The sequence below is a fragment of the Natator depressus genome, chromosome 20, assembly GCF_965152275.1.
Source record: "Natator depressus isolate rNatDep1 chromosome 20, rNatDep2.hap1, whole genome shotgun sequence".
In the NCBI taxonomy this organism is placed as follows: Eukaryota; Metazoa; Chordata; order Testudines; family Cheloniidae; genus Natator; species Natator depressus.
The window spans coordinates 10707249-10725066 of record NC_134253.1 but is presented as its reverse complement, the minus strand read 5'-3'; the positions used below and the strand labels follow the sequence as shown (position 1 = coordinate 10725066).

At 45.8% G+C, this 17818-nt stretch overlaps 1 protein-coding gene across 1 annotated transcript in view; it reads right to left on the bottom strand.

Moving 5' to 3' along the window:
* Positions 1-6827: 6827 nt before the first annotated feature.
* The window catches only part of LOC141975277 (gametocyte-specific factor 1-like), a 35289-nt gene continuing 24298 nt past the window's right edge, over positions 6828-17818 (bottom strand). The window contains exons 4-8 of the mRNA XM_074935574.1: positions 15815-15941; positions 14353-14439; positions 13829-13892; positions 9289-9415; positions 6828-6833 (exon numbers count right to left, since the gene is read on the bottom strand). Coding sequence (XP_074791675.1) covers positions 6828-6833; positions 9289-9415; positions 13829-13892; positions 14353-14439; positions 15815-15941 — 411 coding nt within the window. The remainder of the gene's footprint in view (positions 6834-9288; positions 9416-13828; positions 13893-14352; positions 14440-15814; positions 15942-17818) is intronic.

Here is a 17818-nt window from a genome sequence, read left to right as displayed (position 1 = left end):
AAACCAGAGAGTAACTTTTGCCAACGGGCTTCTCAAACTTCCCCTTGTTTCTAACCCTGGAGGAGCATCAAGTTGCTGGGTGGTCAGGTGAAGCTTTCTTGTAAGGAAGACCACCACTGATTTATCCTGCATACAGACATTCTGCCCCAGCTCACTGCTGTCCTGTGCCTTGAGACAGTCACTCCCACCACCGCGAAGCTGCTGCGACATGCTACCACAAGTGCAAGGGCACCAAGGAACTGGGCCCCGTCTCTCTCTGCAGGAGGCACTCTCCAAACACCAGATCTGGCTCCGATTTTGGAAAAGGGCTATATTTCTACACAAGGCAGATGGTGCTGGGCAGTCTCTGACAGCATAGCCCTGGTTTCCAGCTCAGGTACAAGTGCCTTTGGTGGGTCCTAACTAATCCTAACTAACCCAGGATAACTAACATGGAGAGAGGGTTGAAAAGAATCAATAGGATTGATTCCTCACAATCCAAACCCACAAATGAAAAATGTGCGGGTGTTAGAGCAGCAGAGAGCTTGTAACCTCAAGAGACAAGAGCAGCTGAGTGCAGAGTTCAGGAGCGCTTTGCCTAACTCTGCCAGAGCAGAGGGGACATCAGAGTAGGTCTCCTTTTCTCTAAGATGTCCCCTTGCAGTTGCAGTACCTTATCTGCAATCTACTAGATAAAAGGTTATAAACAGCTTGCTTCTATTGCAGTTAGGCTCCCCCAAACTGCCAGACCCCTTTTGGGTTTGAAAGGGGGAGGTGTGTGTGTGTATGTTGGTTATTTATTGCATGGATCTTTTAGATCAAAACTCAACCCAGCTTCTGATAACAAGTTAGCTGTAAGGTCACATGTACATGTTGTTAACGCCCTACTAAGGTGGGGCAGGCAGGGTAAGGTCAGAGCTTGTCAGTATGAGTGCTGCAGGTGACAGGCTGGGACAAGACACAGCATTGACTGACAACAAGGGATTATTTCCATGATCACACAGTGGGGGAAGGGGTACTCTGCCCTAAACCCAGCTGAGAATTTTCTTGCCCTTTAATACTGGAGAGTGGGAGTTTGAGACACATGCAGCTTTGGCCTAACTGCTCCACTGAAGCCAGCGCCTTCCACTAGCGTCACCAGGAGCAGTCAGGGTCTCTACACACGGAAGTCTCCCAGAATAGCGACATCTGTCTCAGGCCCCATGCAGACATACTGTTCTAGAATACGAGTGCCTTTTTCTCATTTAGCTTAATCCACTTTGGAGGTGGATTAAGTTTTAAACTAAATTAGAAAACGATACTCTTATTCAGCAGTAAATGTCCACACAGGGAGTTAATCCGGAACAGCTATTTCAATAACTTTCCCACTGTAACAGGTTTCAGAGTAACAGCCGTGTTAGTCTGTATTCGTAAAAAGAAAAAAGAAAAGGAGTACTTGTGGCACCTTAGAGACTAACCAGTTTATTTGAGCATGAGCTTTCGTGAGCTACAGCTGTGAGCTGTAGCTCACGAAAGCTCATGCTCAAATAAACTGGTTAGTCTCTAAGGTGCCACAAGTACTCCTTTTCTTTTTTCCCACTGTAGACAAGCTTGAAGGCCAACACCAAGCCCTTTGGGAAATCCCAGAGGTAGCTCCACGCAACGCTGTTTCAGTTCCTGCCCTGGTGCTGATGGGCACGCTCAGTGTCTGAGGTCTGTGCACCTTCCTGCCTCCACAAATCTTTGAGGCAACGCATCAGAATAGCTAGCCTAAAAGAAGTCCCATGACATCTGTCCTCTGGAGGAGAACATGCTGACCTAACAGGACACGCAGAATGTATTCTATGGAGGCGCTACAGACTGCGCCAATCTGGAGTGCGGAGGTTAGTGACATGCTGCCACTATGTACAATTGTTAGGGAGAGTTATTCTGCATACACTGGGATCTTCACAGACTAGTTTTAATGGCCAAACTAAAGATGTATAGTTTGCTTTGCTGCTAAGAAGCTGACTACTTAACTCTGCCCTCAAGAGAAATATGTTCAAGTTGCAAAGACTTAAAAAAACTACGCAACAAGTTTTATCACAGAGCTGCTGCTAATGGAGGGGAAGGTGCTACTTACCCGTTATCCCAACTTTTTAGACATTTCTCTCATCAGGTTTGCAAGTGGGACCTACTAAACCACAATGCCAGGAGTGGAACACTGAAATCCCTCCCAAGAGAGTATCTCGTGGATACAACAATGGGTGTATGAAGAGCTCACTAACCAGAGCACATATTTATTTCTTGTCAGAATGGCAGGGTGGCAAAAGCAGATTTTGCTACACTTGCCTTCTGACCAAACACACTTCACTCCCTCAAAGGGCCAGCCCTATAGTTGTTTCCACGGTGACAAGCGGATGTCAAGCGCAGGATTATTCTTCCTGTACAGGATCAAGCAGTGATGCTCGGCTAAGAGCAAGGAGGGGCCTTTGCTCTTTACTCAGAATATCAAATCTTCTCTTTTGTGCGGTGGAGGGGAACAGGACAAGACAGGTTTGACGAGAATGTGATGGCCAGATCCTATGTCTGGCTGACATGCAGATGCTGGAGCCAGCTGGGGATAGAAATATCTTCTAGTGTAATTAATGCCGGCTAAGGACTACTTGAAATTATGCTGACTACCACAGTTCTCCCGAGACTGCTCTTTGGGCCAAGAATGGCTGGAGCGTATGTTGCTTTAGGGAGGCCCACTCCAGCACTTCTCTGCCCAGGAGAAGGGAGCAGGTAGCATGAAACTCGTTATGATGTCAGGGAAATTCCTGGCTGCCCTCTGTTCCCTTTGCTCTGCTGGACAGACACAGATGGGACAGAGCTACAGACCAGGATCTGGCTGGATATTCTCACGCTTTAATGTTGTCCAGATCACGTGACACCAGGTGTTAGACTGGGTGGATGTTCCAGGATGCGTAATGTTCCTGCCACCCCAGCCCTGTTCTTACAACAATTAACATTCCCTCACCTTCTCCATGAAGCACAAGGACACCCACACATGCCCCTGCTCAGAACTAAATGGCACTCTCTGTGACCGAGTACAAAAATCATTTGCAAGTCCCCACAGCCCAAGAGAGTCTGAGCGAGACTAGAGAGGGGCACCAGGCCAGAGGTGCTCAAGCAGCAGCATGCACTGGGCATCACATATGTGAAGTGTGGTCTGCCACGGTGGGAGGGCACAGTGCAACTGTTTTATTGATAAGGCAGCCACTTTTCAGCAGAATCCCCCATCCCAGCTCTCTTACAGATGAACTTTTAGGCCTAATCTAAACAGCAATGAGAATATTTTGTTTTAAGACTTTTTGCTTTGACTCCCCCATACACCATCTACAGTCTGAATGGCAGCTCCTTTTTCACATCTAGGTGGGTGCGCATAACAGGCAGGCCTTAGAGCTACAGCTGATCTGATCCTGGGACACACAAACACATTCAAGGTCTCTGGAGGGAAACAGAGGGAACCAAACATTCAGGTGCCTAACTCCCCATCAGGGAGAGATGTACCACCGAGAGCTTACCCCCAGTGTGGGCTCACATGGAGCATTGGTCTGACCTGGCACAGCAATCCCTATGAGAGGGACGTACCATCAGCACCATGCAGTGGTAAACAGCTGCAACGCATTTAAATCCAAAGACATGCAGGGCTTGAGCAATGATTTACACAAACACCCTACAGGAGGTAACTTGTAGAGCATGCTGATCCAGACAGTTTGAACTCTGCTAGCTCCTTGGCATCAGCGTGTGTGGAGTTAGTTTTTGAGGGTTTGATCTCTGATATCAAGGGTTAACAGCATTCTGTCTAATCACCTTGGTCGGGATAATTTCGGGGCAGCAGCCGATATGTGAAGAACAGTTCTGCAGGAAGGTTAGGGCTGTGAGTGCTTAGCCAACACAGAGGGAATTTATAAGTCTGAGTCTCCTAACCAGCACCTCACATTTCTAAAGGAAACAGATGATGAGCACTCAATAGCAGCCTCTTCTCTGATCTTCAGTTACCGGCTCCTGCAATTAGATTAAAAAGCAAGACATTTTAGATAATCAACAATAGCAGCTCTATCATCATCCCCCAGTTGTAAGCAACAGACAAGCTGCTTTGGACTCAGTCTAGGTCCACAAGCTACCCCCTCACCAAAGTCAATCACTGTGTTGAAACTCAGACACTTGGACCGTTCTTCCACACTCGTGCTCACAGCCAGGCAGTTTGCGGTCTCCCCAAAGCAGCGACGCAGCACTCCTCACGCTACCACCACCAGAGCACAAGCAACTCCTGTACTAGCACAGGGAGCTAGCGTTTTGCTCCTTGGTCAGCACACCAGGGAGTAGGGGAATGGGACTGGAGGCCTGGATAAGGGCTTAGGGGCCCTTTCATATACACAGAGAAGGGGGCAGTTTATTAGACAAACTGTTCTCTGTTTACAAGCAACATGCAGGAAAAGCTCCTTAACTGGGAGAAGCAGATGTCTGACTGCTCTATATAGAGTCCCAGTGTATGGTGACGATGCTCTTATTCCTGCCCCTTTGGCTGTGCTCATGCAAGATCAGGACTAGTGCCCAACCTGAGCCCAGAGCTCAGCATTAGTTCCTTCCCAAAAATAGACCCAGCCTGTCTGGCTGGAGCTCCAACACCTTCAGTGGAATGAAAACCAAGCAACCGTCCTTACTGCTGTGTCTTTGGGAGCTGACCCAGCAGAACAAGGCTGATGCCATGCATCAGCCCATAGTGCAATGATTCATTAAGAAAGATCAAATATGAAGCACAGGTACGTTCTGTAGGTCTCCAGGAAGCCCTGCTAGACTGGATCCTCACCACACCTTGGCTAGAAAGCTGGCTAAAGCTTTATATGACCAGCTGCTCTATTTGGGCACGTTAAGGGTCGCTACCACAGACTTGGAGTAAGTCCTTCTGCTTTAGCTCACTCTCAACCAATCCAAATGTACACAGACACACCTGAACTCATCTCCAGTGTGTGTTTATCAATGCTGTGACCTTCAGGCACTGAGCTAAGCCATTCCCCCTTTCACCCAAGTATCCTCCTTAGAAAACCTCATCTCACAAGATTAATGTACTAGAAAATCTAATCAGATACAGGTGCACACAATCCCAAAGTGGCCTGCCCATACAGCGACAAGACTGATTGCAGGTTTTGTCTGTGAAATGTTCCAGTACCTGTCCAATGATACTTGTGGACTCTCCACCTGAAATCAGGACACCTACTGTCCAGCATCTGGAAATGGTCGACTATTCCATACCACAGCCAGCCAGCTCATAGTGATGACCGTAACAAAAGCTGATGAGCAGTCATTTTTCAAGTACCAATTTCCCATCCATGCACCTCAGCATAAAAAAAAAGCAGAGGGCTGCCGACAACGCACCCTGTACTCCCTAGACACATGCACCCAGCAGATTTTATTGTGAAATTGGTACAATATCCTGGGCTGCCTGGCTTTTTAATCATGGGAGGTGATTAAGCATCTGGTTGTACGTAACTGGTCTGCTTAAAAAGGAGTCCAAAAGAGGTGTTTTGAAGGCAAAATGCAAGCTTCACTGCTGCTCTAAGTACTGGAACATTTTTAAAGTTTAGTTCTGGCTTGAAAAGCGAGGATATTAGACAGTTCCCTTTACTCTGACCTGCCACTTATGTGCATTTGTTTGTTATTTTTCTGCTTACTTTACTGACCAAACTACTTCTGCTAGCACTGCAAAGCCAGCAAAGCTGAGAGGGAGAGCTGGCTTGCGTATAGCCAGATTAGTCAAACTGAGTTCCAGCTGCAGAATCTCTAATTCTTGGCAATGCACAAGCCAGCATGACTTTCAGATTCTTACTTGGATTCTAAGCTCTTTGGGGAAGGGACTGTCTTTTTGTTCTCTGTTTGTACAGCCCTTAGCACCATGAGATCCTGGTTGTAACAACGATATAAATAATATCATCATGAATTTTCTGGCCTAACACCTGAGGAAAACTTGGGAATTAATCATCTCTCTTGTTCCCCCGCCCATGTGTTTTATGTAAGGCTGCTTTTGACAGGACAACTGCACTTAAAGGGTAAAAAAAAATACCCTGCTTGGTGCAAAGAAGGAGTCAATTAGCATAGTGTATTACAATTTTCAGATTTTTCTTAAATCAGATTACAAGCAGACTATTAGACGTTATGCTTTTGAAACGTATTCATCGCTCAGCACCTCAGAGTTACAGTTACATGAATCCTGACCTACTAGCTCAAAATACAGTGATAAAAATAAACTACGGAAATAAGCTTCACACCAAGCCCCCATTTATGTGGAGTGTGTTTTGCACTGCAAATAACTGTCCACGATGCTGCATTCTCAGTTCATTCACGCTTTTGCCTGGCAATTTACAGCAGGCGTCAAGTAACGTGTGTATTTCAATGGGGATCTCCTGCAAAAGTGGAGGCCTTTTTTTTTAAACTGGCAAATTCCTACCCAAAGTGTAAACCGTAATAATGCTATTTTGTGCTTCTCCATCACCTTTCATCTGAGGATGTGTTATAAGTTGCATGTTTATCTTCTCAGCTAACTAGTAATACTTAACTTGCAGGGTAAGTATTACCATCCCTCCATTCTGTAGATGGGGAAACTGAGGCACGGGGAGCTTAAGTAACTTGCCCAAGATCAAGGAGACAGTCTCTGTAGCAAGTGGGGCTCACACTGGGAACAGATGCTCAGATCACAGAAACTCTGTCATATACTCAGAAGTAAAAGACCATAATCCTCCCTAATGTTTAAACTAATGGCTACTTCAAAGGAATTCTCTTGCAAAATCTTGCTTTCTTTCAAGCCACAGGCATCCCCGGAACAGGACAGCTTTATGGCCAGTCCGTCAAGGCTACAGTTTGACAAGGGGACCAAGAAAAATGCTCAATGGGTCACACCTCCTTCCAGTTAATGCTTGTTGCTGTTTAAGGGGTAAAAGATTTTCAATTAAGTATAGTGTAAGTACATGAAACTCCCTCCCTAAGATCCAAATGGCATGGAATACCACCAGGCTGTTTAATAATAGTTACCCTGAACTCAATGCTTTGGGAATCGGGCTCTTGGGACACTGGGCAACTGAATCAGTTTTTAAAGAACAAAACCTTGTGAAGAGTCATATGTGGCAAGAGCTCATAAGAGCTGCAATACTGGGTCAGATCATATTCCATCTTGCTCAGTATCCTGTCTCCAACAGTAGCCCCTACCAGAGCTTCAAGGGGAGTAAACACAACAGAGCAATTATGGAGTGATCCACCCCTCTCTTCCACTCCCAGCTTCAAGCAGTTACAGATTTAGAGTCACCTAAAGCATGGGGTAACATCCCTTATCATCTTGGCTAATAGCTATTGATGGAGCTATCCTCCATGAACTTATCCAATTCTTGCTTAAGCCCAGTTACACTTTTGGTCACCACAACATCCCATGTCAATGAGTTCCACAGGTTAGTTGTGCACGGTGTGAAAAAGTACTTCCTTTTGTTTGTATTAAACCTACTGCCTATTCATTTGATCAGGTGACCCCCTGGTTTTTGTATTGTGTGAAATGGTAAATAATGCTTCTCTATTCACTTTTTCTACAACAATCATGATTTTATAGGCCTCTATCACATCCCGCTTAGTCATCTTTTTAGTCTCTCCTTGTATGGAAGCCATTCCAGACCCTGGGTAATTTTTGCTTCTCTTTTCTGAGCCGTTTCCAGTCCCCACAGCCTGACATCTGCGGATCGGAGATCCACGTCCCCTCCACTAGCAGGACATGTGGTGGACAGGAAAGCACGGCAGCCATGCAGCAAAGGGCTGAGACAGGGCATTCAGAGTAAGGCATGGAGCTGAAGCTCAGGATCTGACTTTGGGAGGGATAACAGCCATTTCAGCTCATCAGATGACTGAGAAAAATGCCAAGTCTTGAGCCCACACTCCCCAACAACTACAATAGACTCATCCATAGACACCATTGGGAACAGACCCAGGCTTGTATATAGGGGAAATTACCAACATTTACTCCAGGGGGAATTTTGTGCCACAACACAGTGCAGAATTTGCACATAATTTCATTTCCCCCCCTCCCCCCAGAGCAGAATTAGTGCTGCAAAGCTGCTGGCTGTCAGTAGCAGATGCGGGACCCAGCAGAGCCTGGCTCTCTAGCTTGCAAATACATGACACTGCCAGGGGGAGGGGGAGCTGGACTTTTCCATGCAGGTGCAGTTCCCAGCATGTCCTGAAGGAAGAAAGTGGCATGCAGGAAACTCTGTACAAGCCTGGGACCCAGCATCAGGCTGTTTCTCCCTCTGGATCCCTGGGTTCTGGGTGGTAGGGGGTGCAGGTGTCTGGGGCACCCCCTTAGTCCCCCACAGCTGGACTCTGGGAGGGTAGGGGGTGTGGATGCCTAAGACTGGAGGGACAGAGATTTCTCCCAAGATGGGCCCAGCTGATGTGTGTGACACACTCAGACAGGTGCCCAACAAAAGCATAACAGAGAAACAGGAACTGGATTGCTGTAGGAGTTTCTTTGACTCTCTACTCCTGGGGGAATCTTTTTTGCTGTCTGTATTGTTACAGACATACTGGCTGACAGGTAGTTTGAAATAAGATACCAAAATAATTGAAACTGGTGTGATTATATTATTATTTTGACAAATAAAATATACAGAATTTTAAAATATTGTGTGCAGAATGTTTAATTTTTTAATGCAGAATTCCCTCAGGAATACACATTACTACACCACTAAGTGGGTGACTTCCTACGTGAACACTTATTCCAAACAATGGCCTTTTTAGTTTAGATTACATCCCCTTGGAAGTAACACTGGTAGGTTTTCCTGGACACACACACCCTAGCTCTGAGATTTCAATCAAGTTTTGCAAAACCAACCAAATGCTACAGCTGCTGCACACGTGTACAGCGTCCACTGACTTCAGTAGCAGCTGAACCCGAAGAGCTACAACTGTGCTGAGCTCCACTGTGCCAAACTCAGCCCTGTTTGTAAGCCTCGACTTTTGTTCAACCAAGAGCGGTGAACAATTTAAATGTCAGATGCTACAGTAATGGGGGCAATACATGGAGCCTGACAACCTTTGACACAATGCCACCTACAGCAAAATAAAACCTGGATACAGAAGACACTCCATCCACTACAGAAATGCAGCTGCTTCTAGGGAGGATTGTGTTACAGAGCTCTCCATCTCCACTTGCTGATGGTGGTAATAAAAGCATTTCAGTTTATGTAGGGGAATGCTGACACACGGAATAAAAATACAGAGAAAAGTTATCCCGTTCCACTTTGAGCTAACATGTAGGTCCCAGCTTACAGCATGAGGAGACCACCAGCCGTTGTACTTACTGCTTTTCCAGGGTAGGCTATATGGTAAGGACTTAGGTGCTCTCATGCCTGACATTAGGTTACTCTTCTGTTCCATTACTACGCTGGACCCATGGCTGAAAGAGATCAAATACGAATTATCCTACACGTGTGTACTTCTTTTAGCCAAGTACCTTTTACTATAAATATTCAAGTATTTTTCTAAAACTGAAGACAACAGAGTATGTTAATTTAAACAAACCTTCATGCAATCAGAACAGTTACTTCTCCTCGCAAAGGCTAGAGAAAAGTGTGCAACATGTTGATGCCATCTACTTTGACTAAAATCCCCAGAATCAGTCATCCAGACAAGAAAGAAATAAGCCAAAGACAGCAAGAAAAACCAGAGTTAAAGCTTGATTATCAGTATTGCACTGCCCTCAACTGTAAATGGCATCTCAGCACACATGCCCTAGTCATCTCTATACATGCAGACTTCATGCAGACGTCTAACAGTGAATGCCAGTGAAAATGAGATAGGATCAGAGGCTAAAATAGGGAAAGAACAAGTTAAAAATTACTTAGACAAGTTAGATGTCTTCAAGTCAGCAGGGCCTGATGAAATACATCCTAAAATATTCAAGGTGCTGTCCGAGGAGATATCTGAGCCATAAGCAATTATCTTTGAAAAGTCATGGAAGACAGGAGATTCCAGAGGACTGGAAAAGGGGCAAATATAGCGCCAAATCTATAAAAAGGGGAATAAGGACAACTTGGGGAATTACAGACCAGTCAGCTTAACATCAGTACCCGAGAAGATAATGGAGCAAATAATTAAGCAATCAAATTGCCGAATCCTAGAAAATAATAAGGCGATAAGGAACAGTCAGCATGGATTTGCCAAGAACAAATCGTGGCAAAACCAACCTAATAGCTTTCTTTGACAGTGTAACAAGCCTTGTGGATGGGGGAGGGTAATGGTAGATGTGGTGTATCTTAAGTTTAATAAGTCTTTTGATATGGTCTCGCATGACCTCCTCATAAACAAACTAGGGAAATACAACCAAGACGGAGCTCCTACAAGGTGGGTGAATAACTGGTTGGAAAATCGTTCCCAGAGAGTAGGTGGCTCACAGTCAAGCTGGAAGGGCATACTGAGTGGGGTCCCACAGGGATCAGTTCTGGGTCCGCTTCTGTTCAGTATCTTCATCAGCAATTTAGATAATGGCATAGAGAGCACATTTATAAAGTTTGCAGACAATACCAAGCTGCAAGGGGTTACAAGTACTTTGGGGGATAGGATTAAAATTCAAAATGATCTGGACAAACTGGAGAAATGGTCTGAAGTAAATAGGATGTGCAACACTCCATATTCATCATAGTGTTATTATTAGGATCATTGATTATGGCATAATTATGATGTTTTGTACAAGATCGGTCATGTAAGGTGTCATTGGAAAAATTATGATTTGCTGAATATGATTATCCTATTTGTATGCATGTATCATTTTTGTATTTGAAGTTATGAATATTGACTAGGTATCTGTATTTCAAAGGGGCTTACTCTGGAAAACACCCACAGCCAGCCTTTCAGGTACAACAGTGAAGAAGCCAAACAGTGCTAATGGCTCATCAACAAAGACAATGGACTGTGGAATAGCTTAGCCTTCCTGTGGAAGGCCAGTCTAAGTTATAGCTGCTATGACTCTGCAAGGGCACGTGACCAGACCATGCTTCTGGACTCCATTTGGGGTACCTGAATTTTTCCACAAACTGGTCTGGGAACCAAGTTTGAAACAGAGCTCCTGCCATATGAAAAAGCTATATAAGGCAAGGAGTGACATCGTTGGTTGTTCTTCACTTCCCCACAACTCCACAGAGAGAAGCTCTAAAAGAAAAAGTCTTGGAACAGGGTAGGAGATCCCAAGCTGCAAAACAAATGCAGCTTGTCCCTTAAGAATCTGCAAGCCTGACTATCATCAGCCAGGGTGAGAATTTGTTAATTCATATCCAATCTTTCTAGTATTTTCGGCTTATAGTTTGCAGTTCTGTTTATTTACGAGGTAATCATTTATAATCTCTCTTTTGTAGTTAAACTTTTTTGCTTTATCTAAACTGGTATGCCTGTGACCAAAGTGTCTGGGGAAAAATCTCAGCCTGGTTAACACAAGTATGCATTGTCCTCTCCACATTGAAGGAATGGCGAACTGGGCAATAAATTCATACTGATTGGGGTTTTGATCAGGGCGGGATGGTACAGCTCTGGGGTCCCAGACTGGGGGTTATTTTGGCTGTAGCCTCTCTATTGCTGGATCATGCAGTGGCTGTCCAAAGCCTGCATGAAACTGCAGCTGGGTGTGTCCCTGCCTGTGTGAATGCTGCTGGGAGTGTAGGTCCAGGAGCAGTCTATAGCCTGTGACAGCAGCACAGTGCTGAGAGGGAGCCCAGGCTGGTGAGTCAGTGGGCTCAGTGGAACCCCAGTCCCAGGTGGCACCCCTGGGGGAACCCGTCACAGGATGAAATTCAATAAGAACAAATTCAGAGTACTCCACTATCAGTTGCACACATACAAAATGGGAAATGACTGCCTAGGATGGAGTACTGAAGAAAAGGATCTGAGGGTCATACTGGATCACAAGCTAAATAGGAGTCAACATCATTCTGAGATGCATTAGCAGGAGTGTTGTAAGCAAGACGCGAGAAGTAATTCTTCTGCTCTACTCCATGCTGATTAAATGTCATCTGGAGTATTGTGTCCAATGATTGGTGCCACATTTCAGGAAAGATGTGGACAAATTGAAGGAAGTTCAGAGAAGAGCAACAAAACTGATTAAAGGTCTAGAAAACATGACCTATGGGGGAAGATTGAAAAAAATTGGGTTTGTTTAGCCTGGAGAAGAGAAGACTGAGAAGGGACATAACGGTTTTCAAGTAGATAAAAGGTTGCTACAAGGAAAAGGGAGAAAAACTGTTCTCTTTAACCACTGAGAATAGGACAAGAAACAATGGGCTTAAATTTCAGCAAGGGCGGTTTAGGTTTGACAGGAAGTTTTTCCTTTTGTCCAAGTGGTTGAGCACTGGAATAAATTGCTTAGGGAGGTTGCAGAATCTCCATCACTGGAGATTTTTAAGAGCAAGTTAGACAGACAGCTGTGAGGGATGGTCTAGATCAGTGGTTTTCAAACTTTTTTTCTGGTGACCCAGTTGAAAAAAAATTGTTGATGCCCGCGATCCAAAGGAGCTGGGGATGAGGAGTCTGGGGTGTGGGCTGCGGCCAGGAATGAGGGCCTCAGAGTGTGGGAGGGGGTCAGGGCTCTGGGCTGGGGCTGCAGGAGGGGGCTCTGGGTTGGGGGGGTTCAGAGCTGGGGCAGGGGTGTGGTGTTATCTCGGGAGGCTCCTGGTCAGCGGTGCAGCTGGGGTGCAGAGGCAGGCTTCCTGCCTTTCCTGGCACCGCGGACAACGCTGCACCCCGGAAGCGGCCAGCAGCATGTCCGGCTCCTAGGCGCAGGGGTGCAAGTAGCTCCGCATGGCTCTCGCCCACAGGCACTGCCCCACCCAGCTCCCACTGGCCGGGAACTGGCCAATGGGAGTGCAGAGCCGGTGCTCGGGGCGGGGGCAGCGCATGGAGCCCTGGGGCTCCCCCCCCACCTAAGAGCTGGACCTGCTGCTGGCCGCTTCCAGGGCACAGTGCAGTGTCGGAATAGCTAGGGACTAGCCTGCCTTAGCTGGGCAGCACCATCGACGGGACTTTTAACAGTCAGCAGTGCTGACGAGAGCCGCCGCGACCCAGTGCCCTTCATTCCGCAACCCAGTTCTGGGTCACGACCCGCAGTTTGAAAACCACTGGTCTAGATAATACTTAGTCCTGCCATGAGTGCATGGGACTGGACTAGAGGACCTCGAGGTCCCTTCAGTCCTACAATTCTATGTCACTGTTACAGGCTGTAGAAGTTCATATGTTGATGACCTCTGATTAGACAGATAAGGCACAGTACAATGATTTGGGTGTTCAGGAGTGAGACAGAGATAATGACCAGACACATTATGCTTCATTTTCCAATCCCGCATTGTGATTACACAAACAACAAAATGATTATTTCTGACTCAGGCCATGAGAGATTAGATTAGCTGTCAGAAGTTTAAGCCTAAATTGCTTAACAGCTGACATCAGTCTGCATTTCTATCAAGCCCAGCGTAACAGTTTAGTGTTTAATACCCCCCCCCACAAATACAGAACCAGTGGGGATTGAACCCAGGGCCATCAGCACTAATAGTACTACAGTAGAACTAGAGGAGTAACCATTATCTGGTAGCAACAGTATGTTCGTATACTCTCATATGGATCTGCCACTAAAAGGAGACAGGAAACATTGACCCAGGGGCACAGGACTGTTGAGTCATGCCAGTGGGAACGCCCCCACCATCACCCCAAAAATAGGATTCATAAAGTAAATTGCATCTTCCCAACAACACAGCAGCATGAGTTCAAAGTAGTCTGAAAGCACATCATTTATGGAAAGCACTGTCACAAGAAATACACCTTTTGCTACCTGTTGTTTACGCCACTACTGAACGTGCCCCAGACGAAAGTAGAATTTGATTGCTCCTGTAGATCTGCCAAAAGGAAACAGACATCACTGTGGCTCAGTACTGAGTGACTTCTGCAAGCGTCATAGCAACATCAAATAAGAAATACGGCAGAGACGCTGCTAGGTTTACAAAACGGAATGAGAATTTTCTACGGCTTGGCATAAGTGACAGCAGAGCAGACATTTAACTGAGAAATATAAAGTGTAAAGGTTATCATCAATTTCCATTTTCATCAAAGCACAGATGGTGCAACAGACTATATGGAAAACAACAGAAGTTCTGTAAAGAATAGAAGGCATGTGGAAGAGCCTGTGAAGCAGGGGAACTTAATTTGTTCATGGACAGTATAATTGGGTGTCCCAACACATGATCTGTGCAGAAGGATCTATGGGACCTCTCTCTCCTAGTCCATGTGACTTCTTTGGGGACAAGAAGAAGGGAATAGCAGGCGCTGACAGCCCGTGTCATCAACCTACTTCCTTACCTCTATCCCAATCTTCTTCACATGGAGGCGGCTGCCACATGCTGACAATGTTCATCTTCTCTCCCTGGCAGTTATTTGACTGACTCACTTAAAGCAAAGAAGAGTCTTAGTGAGAAAATCTTTTTGGATAAATAAAATCCTATTTTAGGTACATTAATCATTTTTTGACCTAGCTGTAGAATAGCTCTAGGCCTTGGAGAGGAGCAGCATACACTGGAAGCTGATCAGGTACTCCCCTAGTCTTAGGAGCAAAACTCTTGAGGCCAGGGATGGGCATCTTGAAGGTAGCAAAGGGATACAAAATCCATGAGAACCCTTTGGTGGGCCATACCTTAAGAGGCTATATATTGTCTAACTCAGAAAGGTTTGCTACAACACCGAATGTTTGGCAAGCCAAATCAAATGATCTGGCAGGGTGGATGTGGCCCCCATTTGCCAATGCCTGTTTTAGGCCTTTTCTAAAGCTAAACAATTCTGCACACACCTTCCAGCAATGGTGCAGCTGCTCCAACATACGAATTGGGAGAGGGTTCAGGTGTGTTTCTACTGTCATGTCACAAAAATCTTCTCAGGGTTTTTTCACTACTGTCATGCTCTAAGCCCTGTCTACATTAACATGCACATCATTGCTATCTTCAGTACAACTCTACATTTGCCAGAGAATAGGTACGTTTTCCAGTGTAGTGATAGCCATATAGATATCAGTGGGGGGAAGAACTGGAACACGACCCACATAACCAAGTGATTTAGGTGCTGGGCTGACAGACCTGGATAGTGAACTCCTCATCACAGAGCAGACAGCATGGGCAGTGGTAGGGAAGCTTCTCCATAGTCCCCTCCCCAACTTGCCCCACTCTGAACTGGAGGAACCTAACTCCTGTTGGGAAAGTTATTCAGCCTCCCTGGCTCAGTCATGGCTTTTCCGCTAAGATAGTCAAGTAGGATGTAACAGAAGTGAGGATTGTTATGATCTAGACACTTGTCCATTAAGAACTGGACTGAGACCAATTTATTTCACATATGCCACTAGACAGGCTATAAAGATTTTTGGTCACTATCAGGTCAGATCTGCACTGGAGACCCACCTCTCTCATGGCCACTATCTTTCCTCTCTAAGCCATCCAGATTCCCAGCTAGATCTCATTCAACACACACAGTTTATGGCATAATGCACAGTTCCCATTTTAATGCTAAAATCTCTGGCAGATAACACATGTAATGCAAGCCAGTTGCCTCTCAGATGCTTAGGAGAATTTCCATGGGCACAGAATGAATGAAACTCAAGCCTTCAAGGACTCCTGCTGCTTCAGGATCATGAAGCACTACGGGTAAAGGGTTGCTTATGGAATAATAGAGCATTAAAACAATCTAACATTAACAGCAAAAGTTACGTTAGAACTCCGTTAGCCCAAGAGTTCCCAAAGTGAATTTACAGAGCCAAAGGAGTCTACTAGTTTCTCACCAATGTCTTCCTCAATGCAGCTTTTGTCATCACAGCTTGATATATGATGGCTGATCTCAGCTCTGGGAACCTGATGGCGGGCATTAAAGGGGCATGTGGCTAGCTGCTTTGCAATTTCAGGGTGGTTCTAGAGAAACAGAAAAAGCATGTGCTATCTCACTGAATTCACCCAAACCCTTGTGTTTTCTAATCACCAGTGAAGGGTTTGTGCAATCTGCATCCTGAAATAGGTTGAAAAAATTAAAACAAGGAAAGTCAAACTTAGTTCAGGTCCTGAGCACAAAAGCAGTGGAAAAACAGCAAAGCATACGCATCCTTTATGATACAGCCTATGTTTGTTTATTTTTACATTTAAACTACGCCCTGAATTTATCTGACTGAAGATCAGCCCCAGAACAAGCACAGTGAAACAGTTGCAGTGTCAGCACTGGCATGCTTCAATGCACAGATGAAATTGCCCTAAGAAGCCGACCTGGGGAGTAAGTGCTTTGAAACCCTAAATAATTCAGCCACTTTATTTTTAAATTAAGTAAGCGACAAACTAGAGAACAAGAAGAAAGTCAAGGAAAGTGTGAATGATGGAGGCAACCTAGTGACAGAGGATGTGGAAAAAGCTAATGTACTTTTTTTGCCTCTGTCTTCACGAACAAGGTCAGCTCCCAGACTACTGCACTGGGCAGCACAGCGTGCGGAGGAGGTGACCAGCCCTCTGTGGAGAAAGAAGTGGTTCGGGACTATTTAGAAAAGCTGGACGAGCACAAGTCCATGGGGCTGGATGTGCTGCATCCGAGAGTCCTAAAGGAGTTGGCGGATACAACTGCAGAGCCACTGGCCATTCTCTTTGAAAACTCATGGTGATCGGGGGAGGTCCCGGATGACTGGAAAAAGGCTAATGTAGTGCCCATCTTTAAAAAAGGAAAGAAGGAGGATCCAGGGAACTACAGGCCAGTCAGCCTCACCTCAGTCCCTGGAAAAATCATGGAGCAGGTCCTCAAGGAATCAATTCCGAAGCACTTACAGGAGAGGAAAGTGATCAGGAACAGTCAGCATGGATTCACCCAGGGCAAGTCATGCCTGACTAATCTAATTGCCTTCTATGACAAGAAAACTGGTTCTGTGGATGAAAGGAAAGCAGTGGACGTGTTATTCCTTGACTTTAGCAAAGCTTTTGACATGGTCTCCCACAGTATTCTTGCCAGCAAGTTAAAAGAAGTATGGACTGGATGAATGAACTATAAGGTGGATAGAAAGCTGGTTAGATTGTCGGGCTCAACGGGTAGCGATCAATGGCTCCATGTCTAGCTGGCAGCCGGTATCAAGTGGAGTGCCCCAAGGGTCGGTCCTGGGGCCGGTTTTGTTCAATGTCTTCATAAATAATCTGGAGGATGGCGTGGATTGCACCCTCAGCAAGTTTGCAGATGACACTAAACTGGGAGGAGAGGTAGATACACTGGAGGGTAGGGATAGGATACAGAGGGACCTAGACAAGTTGCAGGATTGTGCCAAAAGAAATCTGATGAGGTTCAACAGGGACAAGTGCAGAGTCCTGCACTTAGGAGCGAAGAATCCCATGCACCGCTACAGACTAGGGACCGAATGGCTCGGCAACAGTTCTGCAGAAAAGGACCTAGGGGTGACAGTGGACGAGAAGCTGGATATGAGTCAACAGTGTGCCCTTGTTGCCAAGAAGGCCAATGGCATTTTGGGATGTATAAGTAGGGGCATTGCCAGCAGAGCTAGGGACGTGATCGTTGCCCTCTACTCGACATTGGCGAGGCCTCATCTAGAGTACTGTGTCCAGTTTTGGGCCCCACTCTACAAGAAGGATGTGAAAAAATTGGAAAACGTCCAGCGGAGGGCAACAAGAATGATTAGGGCACTGGAACACATGACTTATGAGGAGAAACTGAGGGAACAGGGATTGTTTAGTCTGCGGAAGAGAAGAAGGAGGGGGGGATTTGATAGCTGCTTTCCAATACCTGAAAGGGGGGTTCCAAAGAGGAT